We start from the raw sequence: 17,970 nt of genomic DNA, 5'->3' as shown, positions 1-17,970 counted from the left end.
CCCCTCCATCAGCACTCTTGGGACTTCCCAAGAAGAATCCACAGCTGAGCAAGGGCAGAAAGAAAAGGTACACTGCCCTCACTGTATGGAGAAAGCTGCCCAAAGTCAGAATTTAATTTCTGTTTTCATAGCATCTGGTCTGGAGGGCTAGTAACAGAGTAAAACAATTTTATCATTGAGCCAGCTGTCCTAATTTAGGAAGGACACTCCCCATTTTTGGATCAACTGTTCATCATTTCCCCATTCTCACTTCTTTGTGGATTTTGAAGGCAGGAGGAGGTCAGGCCCCCATCATCTTCCTAAATTGCCCCAACCCCTCCCACCCAATTATCACAATCACAGACTCCTTGAGGCTGCTGGGGTTTGATACTCAGAATGGAATACAGGGGAAGTCTAGCTTCAGGGAAAAACTCAGCATTTCAGACATCTAGAGTGTCTCTCAGCGCAGGATTTTGCTAAGATTTACGTAGAAAAACTGTAAACCCATGAAGGCTCTATTTCAATGCCATGCCACTTACCTAATTGGCTTAAAACACTCTCTCCACCTGAAGAAGAAACATAATTTGTCTGCCGAAAACAGAAGCCCAGAGCATGAGTAGAACCTGCTCAAGGTCACACAGAAATAAAGACTAAGGCTGGACCTACGAAGGCTGATTTCCAGGAAGGACTCTCATCATTAAAACAATAGCTAAAAAGGCCTGATTAGTCCCCCTTTCCTCATTTAAATCCCCATAGCCCAACTCTCCTCCTGGCCACCCAAAGGAAGGTGCTGTCACTTCTAACTGCCCAATTTGGACTGAAATCTGCCATCTGCTGGCCTCCTGTCATTCTATCCACACATCTCCTGAGTATCAAGAAGACCCTGGATAGATCATAGATCATTTTGCTGAAAAGCCTTCTCTCAGGATTTTCCTTTTTTTTAAATCAGGATCTCCCTATGTTGCTCAGGCTGGCCTCAAACTCCTGGGCTCAAGTGATCCTCCTGAGTAGCTAGAGTAGCTAGGACTATAGACACGTGCCACTGTACCCAGCTGGGCTGATTTTGAATCAGCTCCCTTGGCTGTGCTGTGCGGCTATGGCACATGTAAGTGTCCTACAGAGGAACACAGAAAAATAAATTACTTCTTCGCTCATTTTCCCTTCAACTTACATTTACTGAGCTCCCATTATCATTTGTTAACTTCATTACCATGAAAGTGATAGGGATACCAGATTATACAAAACCACCAAGTCTTCCCATCCCTGAATACAATTTTCAAGGTGCTTTCCCATAGAATTTAATAAAACACAAATGCAACCCATATTTCATAGATTTGGTGTTTATTAATATTATAAACAGTAGCAACAAAGATAGTAAAGAGCACTTTGTAACTAACCCACCCCTTGCCCTACTTCACTTTAAGTGTCAATCTCAATGTACTACTCATAGATCTACCAACATATCACATCCCTAGGACCGCCTCCTTCCAAGAACCAGAGGTTTATTCCCATGGTCAGTTCTAATCCTGAGGGAAAATCCTAAAGTCACAGAACCTTTGTTAGTCATCTATTTTAAGGAAGGCACAAACTGATACATAAAGATACATCCTCTGCTTCCCTCTTGCATTCAAGAAGCCCACAGTGTGGAGGATCATCCACAGACTCTCCTCCTCCCCAGGTTGCTCACAGAAGAGCTGTGAACCATACCAAGAAATAGAGGTGGGCATGGCTCATTCTGACTGAGGGAATCAGAAAACGCTGGGAGGAGAAGGGTTGAGTCTTCCAGTCTCTGAGCGCAGCCTGGAAAGATGAGGAAGCTGGGAAATGAGTAGGAAAGCAGAGGCGCACCAAGCCAAGGAAACAGAATGAGCAAAAGCACTAGAGAAGAAAAGTGCACGATTTGGGAATTTCGAGCAGTATGTTTTGGCTACAGCAAAGATAAGTGTGGCAGAGTGGGCTAAAAGGCTCACAGGCAGGTGGGGGCCACATTGGGGAAAGCTTCGCGTGTCCTCTGAAGGAGTTTCAGTTTGCTTCACAGACAAAGAGAAGCTACTAAAGATTTCTGGGTTGGGGAGAGATATCCTGTTTAGAAAGTCAATGCCAACAATAGATGATAGATGGAAGAAAGCAGAAACTCTGAAGGTAGGGAATTCCATCTGTGGCTACTATGGCAGTTTAGGTGAGATATAGCACTCCGCTAGAGCATTGTGAATGAAAAGAACTGGATTGAAGAGACTGCAGTAGTAAAAACGATTATGACTTGTCAATGGAAGGGGGCAGGGTGAAAAAGCAGTCAGAGATGACTCTGACATTTCTAATAGCTTGGGAGACTAGATAGATGTTGTTATCTGAGATGGGAGTGTCCTAACCTGAATGGGATATGGTAGGAATACACTAGGCTCAGTTTAAGACTTTTTGATTTGTACCCTTTGTTAAGACTTCAGAAAGATCAAAGGCAATGCCTCAAAGAATCTTGAGACAGACAAAAGACCCTCCATGGATCTTAAGGACATGCCTCACAGATCCTCCCCATTAAAGAATAGGGATTCACTAATCTTCAGGGTATTGTCCCTCAGCAGCCTCACAGGATGCTTAATGTAGGGAAGAGTATGTATATCTTGGTAAGATTTGTGAGCGTGGCTTTTGTCTAACATAGTGAACCCAAAAAAAGATTCACTGGAAAGCCACATTTTTTTTTTAATTTTTTAGTTGCCAATGGATTTTTCACTTTATTTGTTTATTTATATGTGGTGCTGAGGATCGAACCCAGAGCCTCACACATGCTAGACAAGTATTCTACCACTGAGCCACAGCCCCAGTCCCAAGCCATGCATTTTAAGAAATAATTAGGGGCTGGGTTTGTAGCTCAGTGGGACAGCATTTGCCTAGCATGTGTGAGGCACTGGGTTCGATTCTCAACACCAAATATAAATAAATAAAAAATAAATAAATAAATATCCATCAACAACTAAAAACTACTTTAAAAAAAAAGAAAGAAAAGGAAAAGAAATTATTGTGCTATCAGGAAATCTACCAATGTGGACTAACAGGGGTATCTATAAGAGGAAGCAGGCTGAGGAAGTTACTTAGTGGCAAACAGGCTGAATTTGACGGAAAATGAAGGCTAACCCAGAGGGCAGAACCCGGATCCCACAGGGTAGAACTGAGAACCCTGAAGAATCTTCCAGGTCAGTGGCACTGAGCCCTACTCACATGCCAGGCTGGATTTTGGAACTGCTATGGACTAGTGACTGATGCTTTCTAAATGGTTTGGTAATTTTATCCAGGGTGTCATTTAGGGAAGGTGGGCAAAGGGTATTTGGGAGCACTATGCTGTGTTTGCATCCTTCTTGTAATTCTGAAATTATTTCAAAATTTAAAATAAAGTCATTTTAAAATATAAGCATTACGGGGCTGGGTTGTGGCTCAGTGGTAGAGCACTTGCCTTGCAAGTGTGAGGTCCTGGGTTCCATCCTCAGCACCCCATTAAAAAATTAAAATATATTTAAAAAGTAAGTATTACTTAAAAAAAAAAAAAAAGAACCATCTATAGCAGTTATCCTACATCTATCCCAGCACTGTATTTGGGGTGGAGGGCAGACACCTTGTCCCTTTAGTTTATGATCTTTGGATCAAGAGAAACAGACTGAAATGGCTGTATCCAAGGAACTATATTGGAGGAGCCCCATCTGCACCTAGACCTGATTTACATAGCAAGGCCTGGCCCTGCGCCTGAGCCTGAACCTGATGTCATAACAGATGAGCCTCCTTGGAGGAGAGCGTGGTCTTGGGTGGGGATGAGTACATTCTTCCGGAGTGAGGAATATAAGTAATCTGTGCCAGAGGGCAGACTGTAATGCCCACATTCTTTAACATTCCTTTCATCTAGAAGCAAAGTGTACATTCTCTCCCTTGAATCTGGGCAGGACTTAGTAACTCTCTTCTAACAAACTGAATATTGTAGGAATAATGCTGTGACTTCTGAGGCTACATCATAAAAAAGACAATGCGGCCCTCTCCTGGCCCTCTTCTGGGATGCTTCCTCTTGCAGTGAGGAAACCCAGGCAAGGTCTCTGGCCTTCAGCCCCAGCTAAGCTCCCAGATGAAAACCAGCCAGCAGCATCTGCTAGACAAGTCAGAAAAGAAAGTTTGAAATGGCCTAATCTAAGCTACTGTTTGACAGTCCAACCTCCATCTGAGTAAAACTACCTGAGAGATACTAAACCTGCTCTCTGAGCCCTTCAAACCCCAGAACTATGAAAGATTCTAACATATAACTGGAGTTTTGTTATGCAGCAATAAATAACAAAAACAATGTGCTATGGGCAGCTGAAACTAGAATGAAAAATGTCAATGAAATCAAGCAACATTTCTCAAGTTCACATAATTAGCAGGGAACAGAGACAGGGTCTGGATGCTATCAGTCTGGATGCAAAACCATTCTCTTTTAGCCAGTGATGGGCTAAAAGACATGACAGTGAGAGTAACTGAAACTAGCCTGCATTGAAAGTTTGCTACAAGCAGGTGCTATCTTCCACGGAGTAACTCACCAAGTCCTAAGCCTTATCACGACGCTATAAGGTAAGTATTGTTATTAGCCCCATTTTAGAGTTGGGAACCTGAGGTACCACGATGTTAATTTACCCAAGGTGATAGAACTCAGCCAGTCACAAAATCATATGCACCCAATTGAAAAGTTGCCTCCAGAACATGCAGTCTTACCCCCCTAGGCTAATACCCAACAGAGTGATACTTCCAAAAAAATATTACACATGGGCTGGGGTTGTGGCTCAGTGGTAGAGTGCTCACCTAGCATGCATGAGGCACTAGGTTCAATCCTCAGCACCACATTAAAAAAAAATAATAATGTGTCCACCTAAAACTAACTAAATAAATAAACATTTAAAAAAAAAAAAAAAAAATATATATATATATATATATATATATATATATATATATATATATCACATAAACTGCCTGGCGCAGTGGCACATGTCTGTAATCCCAGCGGCTGGAGTGGCTGAGGCAGGAGGATCATGAGTTCAAAGCCAGCCTCAGCAAAATCAAGGTGCTAAGCAACTCAGTGAGACCCTGTCTCTAAATAAAATACCAAAAATAGGGCTGGGGATGTGGCTTAGTGGTCGAATGCTCATGAGTTCAATCCATGGCAGAAAGAAAGAAAGAAAGAAAGAAAGAAAGAAAGAAAGAAAGAAAGAAAGAAAGAAAGAAAGGAAGGAAGGAAGGAAGGAAGGAAGGAAGGAAGGAAGGAAGGAAGGGAGGGAAGGAAGGATTGCATAAACTAAAAAGGGAACCAAGGACAACGCCTTAGGAACTATGCCTTTTACAAGGTGGTCAAAGGAAGAAAAACCCATGATGGAATGATCTGAGAAGGTGGAGACAGGGAAAAGAAGCATGTGAAAGGCACATCAGAAAAACCAAATGTCACATTCCCCTTACTGGCAGGATCTGCAAACTACCTTCAATCTTCAAGTGTGACCAGGTCAACAGCAAAGCCAGCAATGAGGCCCTTCCCCAAAACTCAGAATTGTTAGTAACAAACTCTTTCAAAGAAAGCAATCTTCCAACTACAGAATGAAGAGTAACATCTGTTGGATTACCCTCTGAGTCCTGTAAACAGAGCGATACTATTGCCCTTTCTATTCTTCCTCCTACAATGACAACACTTGCCTCTACTCTGTAATGATTAAGCTATTATTTAACTTTAGAGAAAAGAAAAGTAAACTCTTGTACCTACTTTAAAAAATATAGTTCGTGACCTTGGGCCAATGAAGACCTCTAGAACTCTTTGCCAACTTGATGTTTTCTTTAGACACAGCTCCCCAGCAAGCACTAAAGTTCTAAGTTATCCCTTCACAGAACTATCTAAAATCAATGCCTTTAACTTTTTCTCCTGTACATCAATCTCTGGACTGAAGGCAGACCATTTGCTGGAGGCCCCAGGGCTGCACTACCACCCAGAAGAAGCACAGAGCCCTCTTTGTGTGGGGACAAAGGCAGAAGCAGGAATAAAGCTGGAAAACAGTCCTCTCAAGGGCACCGGTCCCAGCTCCAGCTCCCATTTGCCCTCTCAGCTAAGCACATACCATGCACAGTGGAAGCCTACACCAATAATTTATATAGTGAGAAAGGAAGCAGCAAGCTTCCCTCAATCCAGGACCACCCATGTGCCTCCTAAAAATACAGGTTCTATTCTTTACAAGCAGCAAGGGTCTTCTCTCAGAGGTGGCCATATCTTGCTCTGCCCAGAGGGTAACTCCCAGTTCCACATCTTAGGGTCTTAGTATTGACCTGAGTTGAGCCCTGGAGGTGCCATCTGGGAGAAATCACTGTCAGTAGATGGCCAAGACAATGTCATGTTACAAAGGGAGCAGGAAATGTCATTAGCCTTTTTGGAGAAGGCAGCATCATATTAAATGATGCCCGGAAGAATGGGAGAAGACTTCACGGAAAACCTCGCATCTCATCCAAAAGAACCCAACCTGACAGATATGTGGGCAGATCTGTAGGGCGTGGTTCTACCCTCATCCTATGCCAGGACTCGATCCCACCTTCCCACTAGGTCTATCAATCTGAAGTTCAAGGAAGGGTTGGAAACTTTGTAGTAGGAATTTCTGGAGATTTATCTGATTCTTCAAAATGGGGACTGACGAAGAGCTATTGCCTTTTTGATGAGAGTGAGTAAATTATCAGGCCTGAGCAGAAAGTTGGGGAGCAAGGTAGGGCAAAGTGGGAGAGGTGGAGCCTCAGGTAAGAGAGTCTCAGAAGCAAAACTCATGTGGAAAGTGTATGGAAAAGAAAGCAGCTGTGAGTGAGTGGTCAGGCAGGCCGCCCTGGGAAGCCCCAGTGTCCTTGGAAAGAAACTCTCCACTTCTGGGCCTTGGTTTCACTCTGTGACAAATGAATCATATCATGGTCTGAGACTCCTTTTTTTCCTTTTTTCTTTTAATTCTTCCTTTCATTATCCCCCCCACCAATCAAATTGACCAACAACAATGCTGGGAAAGTTGCATTGGGTAGAGCTCTGCTATTTTCTCTTTCGGAGAGACAATTTCAACGCAACCTGACAAAACAGATCAGCTGCTTAATCCACCTGTTCCACCTTGAGGGTAACGAAACTCTCTTCTCTAGAGTCATGCAGAGCTATCCAGAAGGGAGTCATCCATTAGGCAGTGCTTGGGAAATGCAGTACTGGTCTAAGCATGTGTGTGAGGTGCTACACTGAGATCATTTTTGTGGCCACAGGCACTAGTAGAAGGGACTCAGACTCCAGGAGGTTGAGTGCCAGAGCCTCCTATAAGGTCATGACTAGAGGTGTTCAGGCCTGGAAACTGGAAGAGAGCTCCCTCCCTCTGGAGAAGCCTGCACCACACTTCCTCCACCAATATTTCATCCAAGCAGATGTGGAGAAAATGCTTCCTTTCAAGGAAATGGTAACAGAATGAACATGCCAAAGGAGGGACAATTGTATTAGCAATGATAAAGAAATGGGAAAGGAAATTAAATGTTCAAAAAATATTGAACACTTAGGGATGCATTTCATATACTGCTTATATAATTAAGAAAAACTCATAAGCCCTGCCTATCATTCAAGTCTGGTGAAAATATCACCCTAATCTACCTCTCCAGGCACCTCACCCATTTCTCCCTTTCCTTCTGTTATTTTGTCCACAAACATGCCCCTAAACTACTGAGATTTCTGCTTTCTTTATACAGAACCAATTTAATAAATCGATTTATCTCTCTTTATCCCAAGCTAACTTACCTTATCTATCTCTGATTATTGAAAGTCCATTTAAAACTACTTCTCCAAGAAACTTTCTTTAATTATCTAACCTGATATAACTTTTCTTTTTATTTGTCTTTATGTGGTGCTGAGGATCGAACCCAGTGCCTCATGCTTGTGAGGCAAGTGCTCTACCACTGAGCTACAAACTCAACCCAATGACCTTTCTTTCTTTTATGACTCTTCTGCTCTTTTCATAGTATTTATCATAGTCTAGGTTGAATACTGTTCAGTCTTTGTACTTATAAATTGTAAACTCATTGATGGCAGGTATTATGTCTGATGCAACTCCCCTGAAGTACTTTTCTTTCTTTTTTTTTTTTTTGGTACCAAGTCTTGAACCCAGGAGCAGTTAACCCTGAGCCACATCCTCAGCCCTTTTTTAAATTTTATTTTATTTAGATACAAGTTCCCACTGAGTTGATTAGGGCCTCACTAAGTTGCTGAGGCTGGCTTTGAACTTGTGATCCTCCTGCCTCAGGCTCCCAAGCTGCTGGGATTACAAGTGTTCGCCATTGCAGCCGGCCATGTATTTTTTTTAACACAAAATATATATTTAATATTTATTGAATATTCAATATTCAAATATTAAATATTGAAGCAAACATCTAAAACATAAAATTAAGAGGAAGCTTTTTTGAATAATAGAAACTTTGGGTACCAAATTGCATTGCTGTCACAATAGAAATAATGATATCCTGACTTTTACAGCTATTTAGCCATGTGGTAACTGTGACCTTCCTTTCATTCAATTCTGAGAAATATAGTTCATCTTGGTTTCTGTTAATTGGACCAATATTAAGATCAAAATCAAATAAAGCATCCCAGCCTAATGGACAAAGATAGATCCTCGGTCTTTATAAAACAGTTCAGGGAAAGAAGGGATAGGGGAGCAAATGTCCTCAGCACAGGCAGGGAATCTGTAGACTGATAAAGAAAACCATAAGGCATTCTGTTTCTGGAGAGAGAATAAATAGTAATCTGACCATCACATCTTGGGAGGGGTCTGTGTTGCTAGTAGATACAGAAACCCTGTAAGATTCTTGTGCTTTGGTCACTCTAGAAACATCTAGGAGGGAAAATGAATCGTTAACCACCTCCCACCCACCTTCAGGAATCTGGCGGCACAATCAGGTCTTGAGCAGAGGCAGGCTCTGAAGATGGTAGGCCTCTGTCCCAGAGAAGGTCCCTGGAGAAGCTATTTGGCTCTCACTGAATGCACAAGTGGGAAGGGAATATGCTCATAGGCCAGAGCTCATGTGGCACACTCCCCCTGCAGAACTAGTCAGAGAAAGAAGGCACCTTAACTTAACCTCGTTTCATAATTATCAAAAACATCACAGCCGATTAGCAGCAACTGATCTCAATCAGTGTGAACTTGTCTTTTCATCCCACATTGGCAAAAGCTTGCCGGCTCTTTGCCTGGGTACAGCATGTCTTCTCCATGTTATCCTAATGCCTTTTAATCATCCTTCATGTTTGCTTAAGTTCTCACAGCTTTGCATGGCTCTCTAGCTCAGCACAATTCATCCATTTGTATTGTTATTATTAAAAGAGTTTCATTTCACATAAGACCATCATTTTTCAAACCTGTCATAATTTAGCACCTCCCTGCTCAATTCATCCATTTTTCCCAGTTTTCTAAAGAGTTCCCTATGTCATCTCTTGAACTTCATAAACTAGAATTATTTCTATGTATGATTTCTGAAAAGTAAGTGATAAAAGAAACAAGACAAAAATCTTCATTCTACATACATGCATCCAAACTTAAATTTGGTGATGATGGAGTCAGATTTCTTTTACCTTTAGTCCATATTATACTAACAACACTTCAGACTTTGAAAAAAAGACTCCAAAACAAGTTGTTAAAGACTGTACAGGGGAAATTTCACTGATATTGACATCACCATTCCTTTCCCAAATCAATATTCAGAATTACTAAATGCCACAAAGCCAACAGGATTTAGGGGGTTAAGACTTCCTGCTGTTTAGATATTTGCACATTTACTTTTTCCCTACTTATCCAAATGGCAATTCCCCGATCCTCTGAAATTTAAACACTACCTTCAAGTCAGTAACCTTAAATATACTTCAAAACAGTTTTCAGATAGCTAAATCCCCCTGGACTCTCTTACCAGCTGCATATGAATATGGTCAAAATCAAACTCTTCATCAGTAACTGGGGTCTTTGGCTTCTGGATAAAAATCTAAGCAATTGTGCACTGTGGAATTTTCTCTTTCCATCTAAGGGAAATGCTGTGACTTCCATATGGATGCTACTGTGAGATTAACAAGAGCATTAATCAGTGGGAGCTACTGAATGAACAAAGTTACAGCCCTAAATCTCAGTGACAAAACTTTGATTCTGTCCTTTGAGCATCTTGATGAAGATTCAACATGAAAAACTTCCTAATGGCAAAGTATCTGAAAAGTAAGTTGGTATTTTCATTCCTGATCCAAGATTATATTTGTGAAGTAGAGTACTAATTAAGGGGGAAAGAGCATCCTTTGACTAGATAACTCAAGGTGGAAAGAAGTCAGCTATAATTGGAGCCAAACAGTTGAAAATTTGGGTTAGGAGATATATATATATATATATATATATATATATATATATATATATATATACACACACACACACATATATACATATACACATACACACATATATACATATACACATACACACATATATACATATACACATACACACATACTCATATATATATAAACCTGGGAAGAATTTACCATAAAATTGGCTTAATGTAATAATTAACATTATCATCTGTTAAAAGGAAAATGAAAGATTACTTTGAAAAATGTTTTTAGAAAAATACACATTTTAGATAAATACACATTTCAAAAATGTTATTTTATAATTGCCCTAGAGCTGGGTAGCTAAGGAAAGGGATGAGGGAGACTTTTCTCTATGTATTGTTTTTTTTTCTTTAAAATTTTCTTTTTAGTTGTAAATGGACACAATACCTTTATTTTGTTTATTTGTTTTTATGTGGTTCTGAGGATCAAACCCAGTGCCTCATACGTGCGAGGAAAGTACTCTACCGCGAGCCATAACCCCAGGCCCTCATCATATATTCTTATGTACTTTCTGAATTTTGAGCCACATAACCAAAAATGTAAATACATTTTTATTAAAAAGATCAAATGGGGGCTGGGGTTGTAGCTGAGTGGTAGAGTGCTTTCCTGCCCAGGTGAGGCACTAGGTTGGATCCTTAAGCACCCCATGAAAATAAATAAATAAAATAAAGATATTGTTTCCATCTACAACTAACAAAATAAATAAGCTTATAGTTATTAGGAAATAAAATTAAAATATCTAGATAACAGAGGTGAGGAGGAAGCACGCTTGCTTTGATTGGAGGCCACAAGAAAGTTAGTCCCCTAGACTGTCAATACACTATCCTCCCTAGATCTCAATTAGGTTGTTAGTTCAAACTAATAGTTGTTTTATTTTTGTTTAAATTTGGGGGAAGGGGAATGGTAATCTGTCTCTCTGTCCCCCAATTAAGTAGATCTTCTCTAACAAGAACTTTATTCTTACTGCTCAAATCCTATTAACTCTAACCAGCACAATGATTAAGCATATTGTGGTTATTCTAGTTGATAAGGACTCCTTGGGGGTTTGGAGGGGGAGGTTCCCATAGTGACAGGTAAAGACTATCATCAAACTCAGCTTTTTAGCCCAAGGCTTGGTGTCAGAGATCAGGGAGTTAAGGTTGTTTTAGCATGAATCTAGAGGCTTTCTTTTTTAATGTCTCTTGACTTCATTCATTCAAACAGCACTCAGGGAAAGTCCTATAAGCAAGACACAGTACCAAACAGGGAGGGTTGGGCAGGGGAGTCAGGACAAAGAAACCCTTAAAGATAAGATATTGTTCCTGCCCCGAAAATCGCATTCTGCAGAGGAAAGCAACTATGACAAGAAATGATGACATTAGGATGGCCATTCAACCCCACAATCTATAACCAAGTCTTGTCCTTACCACTAGGACTGGTCAGTTTCTAATCTAGTTTCATTTTCCCATCTTCAAGCTGAAGCACAGCTGGGTTTCCAGCTGGCTGGGGAAGAAAAGATTCTTTAAATAAATGGTATTTTAAAAATATGCAGTCGCTTTTGCTATACTGAATTTTGTGAACCACCTTCCTCTAATATATAATTCTGGGTGCCAAATTAATTTAAAACTCTCTTAAAGGGCTGGGGATTATAGGTCAGTGGTGGAATGCTTGCCTAGCATGTACAAGGTCCTGAGTTCAATCCCTAGTACAGCAAAATAATAACAACAATAATAATACAAATAAAACTATTCTAAAGAATGTAAAGTCTCCAAGAAATACACCTTGTTCATGTTTAACAACAAAATACACTATACACTGCAAAATAGCAAATGAGAAAGTCCCTGTGGAAGAAATGTTCTTCTTTTTTTTTTTATTGCTAACTACTGCATTTACTCAATAAGGAAAGAGCTTTAAAACATGTTTATAAGAAAGCAACAAGATGGGGTGTAATTATACCAAAATATATGCAACCATCTTTGAAAATGCCAGATTATTTGCAGAACTGGATTCTTTTATAGCATGGCAAAGAGTTGCTAATCCCTGCAAGGCCATCTAACTCCATTTCTTCTCCTTTTCACTGAATGCACAGAAAACACCTCCATGTATGCAATCCTCTAGAAGTGCAAAGATTTTATTCAACTCTTTACCACCAGAGGTAGTATTTTTGGATAAATGATACACATGAGAGCTGTAAAAATGCCCCTCTGCATAGTGATGATATTTATCATTTGACAATATATTGTCAATGCAGCAAGACCCCCCACCTACCATTGTCCACCTTAGTTCACAGACTTAAAGTCAACATTTCACAGTTGAAATTAGCCATATAGGAGGACCGTTTAAAAGATGTGCAATGTGACCCCGCATTGATGCTACTGAGGCATTGCCAACTTTTAAGCACAAATACCTCTTGGAATCCAGACACACTCAGAGCAGGAACTGGCTAAACAAAGTAACAATTCAACCTCAGTTGCTCAATATAACAGCCACAACGACAGTTTCCAAGTGCCAGTTTCCCTATTTTGCAACGGGCAAATCTACTCCAAGGAGAAAATGTTCCCAGTGACCCTGTGGCCCAGAGGGCTTTCTTTAGAATAGAAAACAGAAAATGAATTTGTTAGCTATTTCCTGCTGAACATAAGGAAGGTGTTGTGGTTAGATAGGATGAGTTTGTTTCCTTATTTAATTATACTATTACAGTACCTGTTTTCTTTAACCACATGGTAGAAAATAAGAAAACGAAGTTAATATTCTTTTGTCATCACCAATTCCACAAGTCTCCTCTCACAAACAGGCCTTTTACTTTCTAATCCCCTTACGTAAAACTCCCCAAACTGACTCCCTGTTCACTATGAATTCAAAGCAAAATTTTTTGCATTCTAAAACATTACTGCCATACACATTCCTGCTCCTCTATAATTTATGATGTGTGAGGGCCTTCCCTTTACCAGTGATTGCAATCCTAAATTTATCTTTCTGAGAACTATACTACACATGCTATTTTAATAATATAAGATGGCCATGAACTAAAAGCAGACTATATTTCTGACCCTTATCTCTTTCATGATCTCTGCATTCAGTGGTTAAACTATTAAATGTTCACTAAAACCAACAAGGTATAACTGATAAGGCATATTGTGTTGGGAGGAGAAAGGAAGAGATGGGGAACAAGGGGACAGAGAAGCCCACTACTCTATGGGGATATCTGACAATGACTGTCAGGTCCTCAGTGGCCCAGACTAGAGATCATGTGAAGATGTGCACTTTGCCTATCAGGAATAATTCAACAAAACCCCAAACAGAAGCTGTCCTTGAACAAGGTTCAGTAAATGTTTTTACTGTCTATTTCCCACTGCACAATACAGTTCCACAGATTCCCAAGGGAACTCAGACAAAATACTTACTAGAATAAAAAATTAGAAATTCTTAACTGGTCTCAACTTGTCATCATAAAATATTTAGGAACATAAAACCAACATATTCAACAATATTCCTTAGAATAATGTCAGCACCATAAACTGCTGCTATCTCTGAAGTTTTTTCTCTCCTTATTAAGACACTGCCAAGATTCTTCTCATTAAAGTGATCGCAGTTTAACATAGTGCCTAGATATACTCCCACAACTAAACTCCTAAAATTTGCCTCTTGAAGGTGCGGGGGAGGGAAGCTTCCAAAAGTCAAAGGCATTAATCTAGAAAGAAGAGAGCAGCAAAACTTCCAATGAGCTGTTACACATATTTTGCTACTCAAGGCTATCTACACTAACCAGATTCAATTGGTAAACTGGTAAACATACCAACGTCTCTAAGAATCCAGGTCATCTATGGAAATTCAGTGATTATACAGTCCAGAGTCACAACAAATGCCACAGATTCAGCCTGAGAACAAAATGAAACCCCAATATGAATAAGCACAGGACAGGCTGACAGAATACTCCAATGAAGGGACAATTCAGTTTAAATATCTTACTGAGAAGTAAGTACTGGATTCAGGGTCAAAAAGAAAAAGCTCATAAACTGACATTTCTTTGACTTCCATTCTCGGCTTCAGGGATCTCCAGATTCAATGATTTGTTTCAAATCACCTGCATTCTTGTGCAGCACCCAACATCATGAAGATAAGAGATGCAGTGGATACATCCGGCCAGGAAGATGTCAAAGCTGAACTTACAGCATTCAGCAGAAGTAAGTTACTCTATTTCATCATCATCATCATCCAAAGCTCTAGTAAGATCCTCCAAAAACCGCTAAAAGAGGTGTCTGCTAGCGGTCCTGGAGGTTTGCTGCTCTACCCGCTCGGCAAAGACAGGCAATCACCATAGAGGGGGAGAAAAGGAGCCACATGGAGGACGGAAAACAGTAGCAGAAAAAGTCCAACTCTGCCTGCGCCAGCGGTGTGGATGGCAGAGCAGCGAGCCCCGGGAGAGGAAGGAGGGGGCGGGGGATCATTCCCTAGGAGAACTTGTAAGCGGAGGCCTTTACAGCCTGAGAGTCTGCCCAGCCGATCCTGCAGACCCTGCCAGCCTGGGCAAGGCAGGCCCTTGAGAGCAGAGCGGGCGAGGCCTCGGAGGGTCACTCCTGACTCACTAAGCCTCAGGCCAGCACCGTCCGGACCTTTTCGTGTTTCTCCTTCCGCTACTGGGCTATGATGGCAGCTTTCCAGCTCCACATGCCATACATCAGCCGCAGATCCCAGCTGGCACAGGCCGGAGCCTCCCCCCAGGCCCCCGACCCTGGCACACTTTGAGCCTGATCCTACTTCTCCTCAACCTCAACCCCCTCACCCACCCATGCCAGGCGCCCTGCCCAGGGGGGTGGCCCCACCCCCTCCAGCGGCCGGACGCTGCCAGGCCTGGGCACCTGCAGCACCTCCCCGCCCCACCCCCATTCTCCATCACCTCTTCCCTCCCCCCTTCTCCAGCAGAGGGAGGGGGCAACTCACCGCAGTCAGTGCACAGGATCTTGCCCACCTCTTTCTTGAGGTTTTTGCTGTTGGTGTCAAGGGGGGCAAAGGCCGTCTTAAAGACTAAGGGCTGCTCCGTGGGCTCCAGGAAAAAGATGTAGCGCTGGTTCCTTTCGAGAGGTGCACAGGAGCCCACGCTGATCACCTGCTCGCGCTGCAGCCCCCCACTCCGGAGCGGCCACTTGTCCAGCACCTTCACTAGCGCTACCCGACCCGTGGCGGGCGGCTCGCGGGTGCTGTTTGAGCTGGAGCCGCCGGCCGGAGCCAGTCCCTGTACCTTGCCCTCCACCACCACGGGTGCCTTGTATGCCTGGTCCTGCACAGACTTGAGACTGGGCGAGTAGCAGGCGAGCGACACACCGAAGAGCAGCATGGAGAAGCCGGGGGCCGGGTCGCGCCTCATGCCGCCGGCGGCTGCGACTCGCGAGCGGGCGGTGGCTCTCTGGGCTGCGGGGCTGCGGGGCTGCGGCTGTTGCTGCGGCCGCGGCTCTGGGGGCGCAGCGGGACGGGAGATGCTGCTGCTGCGGCGGCGGCGGCTGCTGCTGCTGCTGTCGCTCTCGCTGCTGCTGCTGCTGCTGCTCCTCTCGCTGCTGCTGCTGCTGCTGCTGCTGCTGCTGCTGCTGCTGCTGTTGTCGCTGTAGATGCTGCACCGAGCCTTCTCCAGTGGCGGCGGCGGCAGCGCTGAGCAGCAAACCTGCCGCATCTGGCCAGGCCATTTGGGGGGCTCCGCCGCTCAGCCGCCGCCGCCTTGGGAGGGGAAACAGAGCCCGCTGGAAAACCGGAAACAGCGTAATGTTAGCGCCCCGTAGCCCTCCACCCGCAGCCCAGAGAGGTGGCCCAGCTAGGGCAGGGGGCAGGAGGCAAGCGGGCCGCGATGCGCAGCGAGGCGCAGCGCAGCGCTCCCTCCCTGCGCGCCAGGACTCGGAGGAGGATGCGGAGGATGGGACGCCCGCCCACTTGCTCTCTCGCGCCCCCTCTACCCCCGGACCGAGTGGAGAGCGCGGCTTCTGCAGGGAAAGCTTGGGACTGTACTGATTTAGTGCCCGCCTTCAACCCGCAGGGGCACGGGAGGAATCGTGCCACCCTTTGATCTTGGGATTTATCGGCATGACAGTGGGGGTAATGCGTGAGGAGAGGATGGAAAAGAGATAGTGGCTTCTGACAGCATCTTTTGAACATGGGAGTAGGACACAGGGCATGTCCCCTGCCTTTGGCCATCGGCTGTAAGAATCAGGGAGGTTGCCACGGGTCAGGATGGTGCGCCGTCCTCTCACCTCCTGAGCTGTCCCCTTCCCTAGGAGGACCCTGGAAGTGGGCCCTTATACGAGCCCACGTGCTCGGCCCTGCCACCGCCTGGTGAGTGCTGGATTTTCGAGTTGAGGCGGGGAAGGATCCCAGCCCCATCATTTTATAAAGGGTTGGGGCTGCCAGGAGTCTTGTCTCAACGTTGAGGACGCTTAATCAGAGGTGGCTGTTGGAAGAGGGTAGTTTCCAAAACTCTGGGCTTTCTCCAGGAGTCAGGGAGAATTAAGCTGCACGCTACACAACCCCATTTTTTTAAGCAGCTCCCCAAGGGAGATGGGTGTCCCTTGGGAGTCTCTGTCAGGACCAGAGACTGATCCACAAAAACTGTTTCTTTATAAAAGTCTGGTGCTTACAAGAGGCAGAAGAGTTTGCTCCACTGGAATCAGTGTCTTATTTAAAAAAATATATATATATATCTCCATAATCTTTTCTTCTATTAATGAAGGTCCAGGAAAGGTTTACTAACCAGCTTTTATTCTCGAAGGATGTTGAGCTCAGGAATGCTAGTGAGGTCTTTGAGAATTTCATCCCTGTATGGGCCTCCCAGGAAACTGGCCTAAGGATGTCTGACTTAGTCTAGGACAGCTATTCTGGAAAAAGAGTGCTAGACCTTTTCTCCTATCTATCTTAAGAGATGAACTATATATCCCAAAGCAACAGAGTTATTTCTCCCACCTGACTCCAAATTCCCTATAATTCTTAATGACCATCCAATCTATTCCAATAAGTCTGTTAGTCTCATCTTTTATCCCTCAACCAAGCAATCACCAATTTAAAAAAAAAAATCTTAAATTTATATACTTCCCCTCCAACTCTGCTTAAGACCAAGTTGTCATCTGTCACCTGGACAACTGCAAATCCACACCTTTTGCCTCATCACCCAGCTCTAATCCGACCACTGCCTAAGTGATACTTCTGAAATAAAATTATTTCTTTCAGCAAGGCTCTTTGGGGGGCTCCTTTTACTTAGCCAGTTCCATCTCCTGAGAGCCTACCCCTATGCTGAAATCCTCAGCATACTGTGCTGTTTCTTGGTGTGCTTCTGCATGTGGTATCTTGTGTTCACCTTGTCTTGTGTCACCTCCATCTTGTCTAACAGGAAAATATTGTTTGCCCAAGACCCAGCTCAGCATTATACCTCATTCCCCTTCCTAAATATCCGCCATCGCTCCCATCACCATGCATATCCATGATGGAATTAATCCCTTTCTCGTCTCTGTTACCATATGCCTCATACATATTACTATTATGTTATTGACCCATACAGCACTTCAAACAGCTATTAATAGGTCTGAATCTCCCATCAAACCAAGCACCTTAATGTCAAGAACTATGTGCTCTGA

At 43.2% G+C, this 17,970-nt stretch overlaps 1 protein-coding gene across 3 annotated transcripts in view; it reads right to left on the bottom strand.

Moving 5' to 3' along the window:
• Nrg2 (neuregulin 2) overlaps positions 1-16,242 on the bottom strand; it is a 184,192-nt gene extending 167,950 nt beyond the window's left edge. For 2 of the 3 annotated variants that reach the window (XM_058584286.1, XM_058584287.1), the window contains exon 1: positions 15,302-16,242. In XM_058584286.1, coding sequence (XP_058440269.1) covers positions 15,302-16,025 — 724 coding nt within the window. In that variant the 5' untranslated portion in view covers positions 16,026-16,242. The remainder of the gene's footprint in view (positions 1-15,301) is intronic. The other variant, XM_046460482.2, reaches the window with a different exon arrangement.
• Between the last annotated feature and the right edge of the window lie 1,728 nt (positions 16,243-17,970).

Source organism: Marmota monax, unplaced genomic scaffold (genome assembly GCF_021218885.2).
Source record: "Marmota monax isolate L192 unplaced genomic scaffold, Marmota_monax_Labrador192_F-V1.1 WCK01_AAM20220418_F8-fsc00006, whole genome shotgun sequence".
NCBI classification, from domain to species: domain Eukaryota; kingdom Metazoa; phylum Chordata; class Mammalia; order Rodentia; family Sciuridae; genus Marmota; species Marmota monax.
Note: the sequence above shows the minus strand (reverse complement) of the source record. Positions and strands in the feature narration are given on the sequence as shown.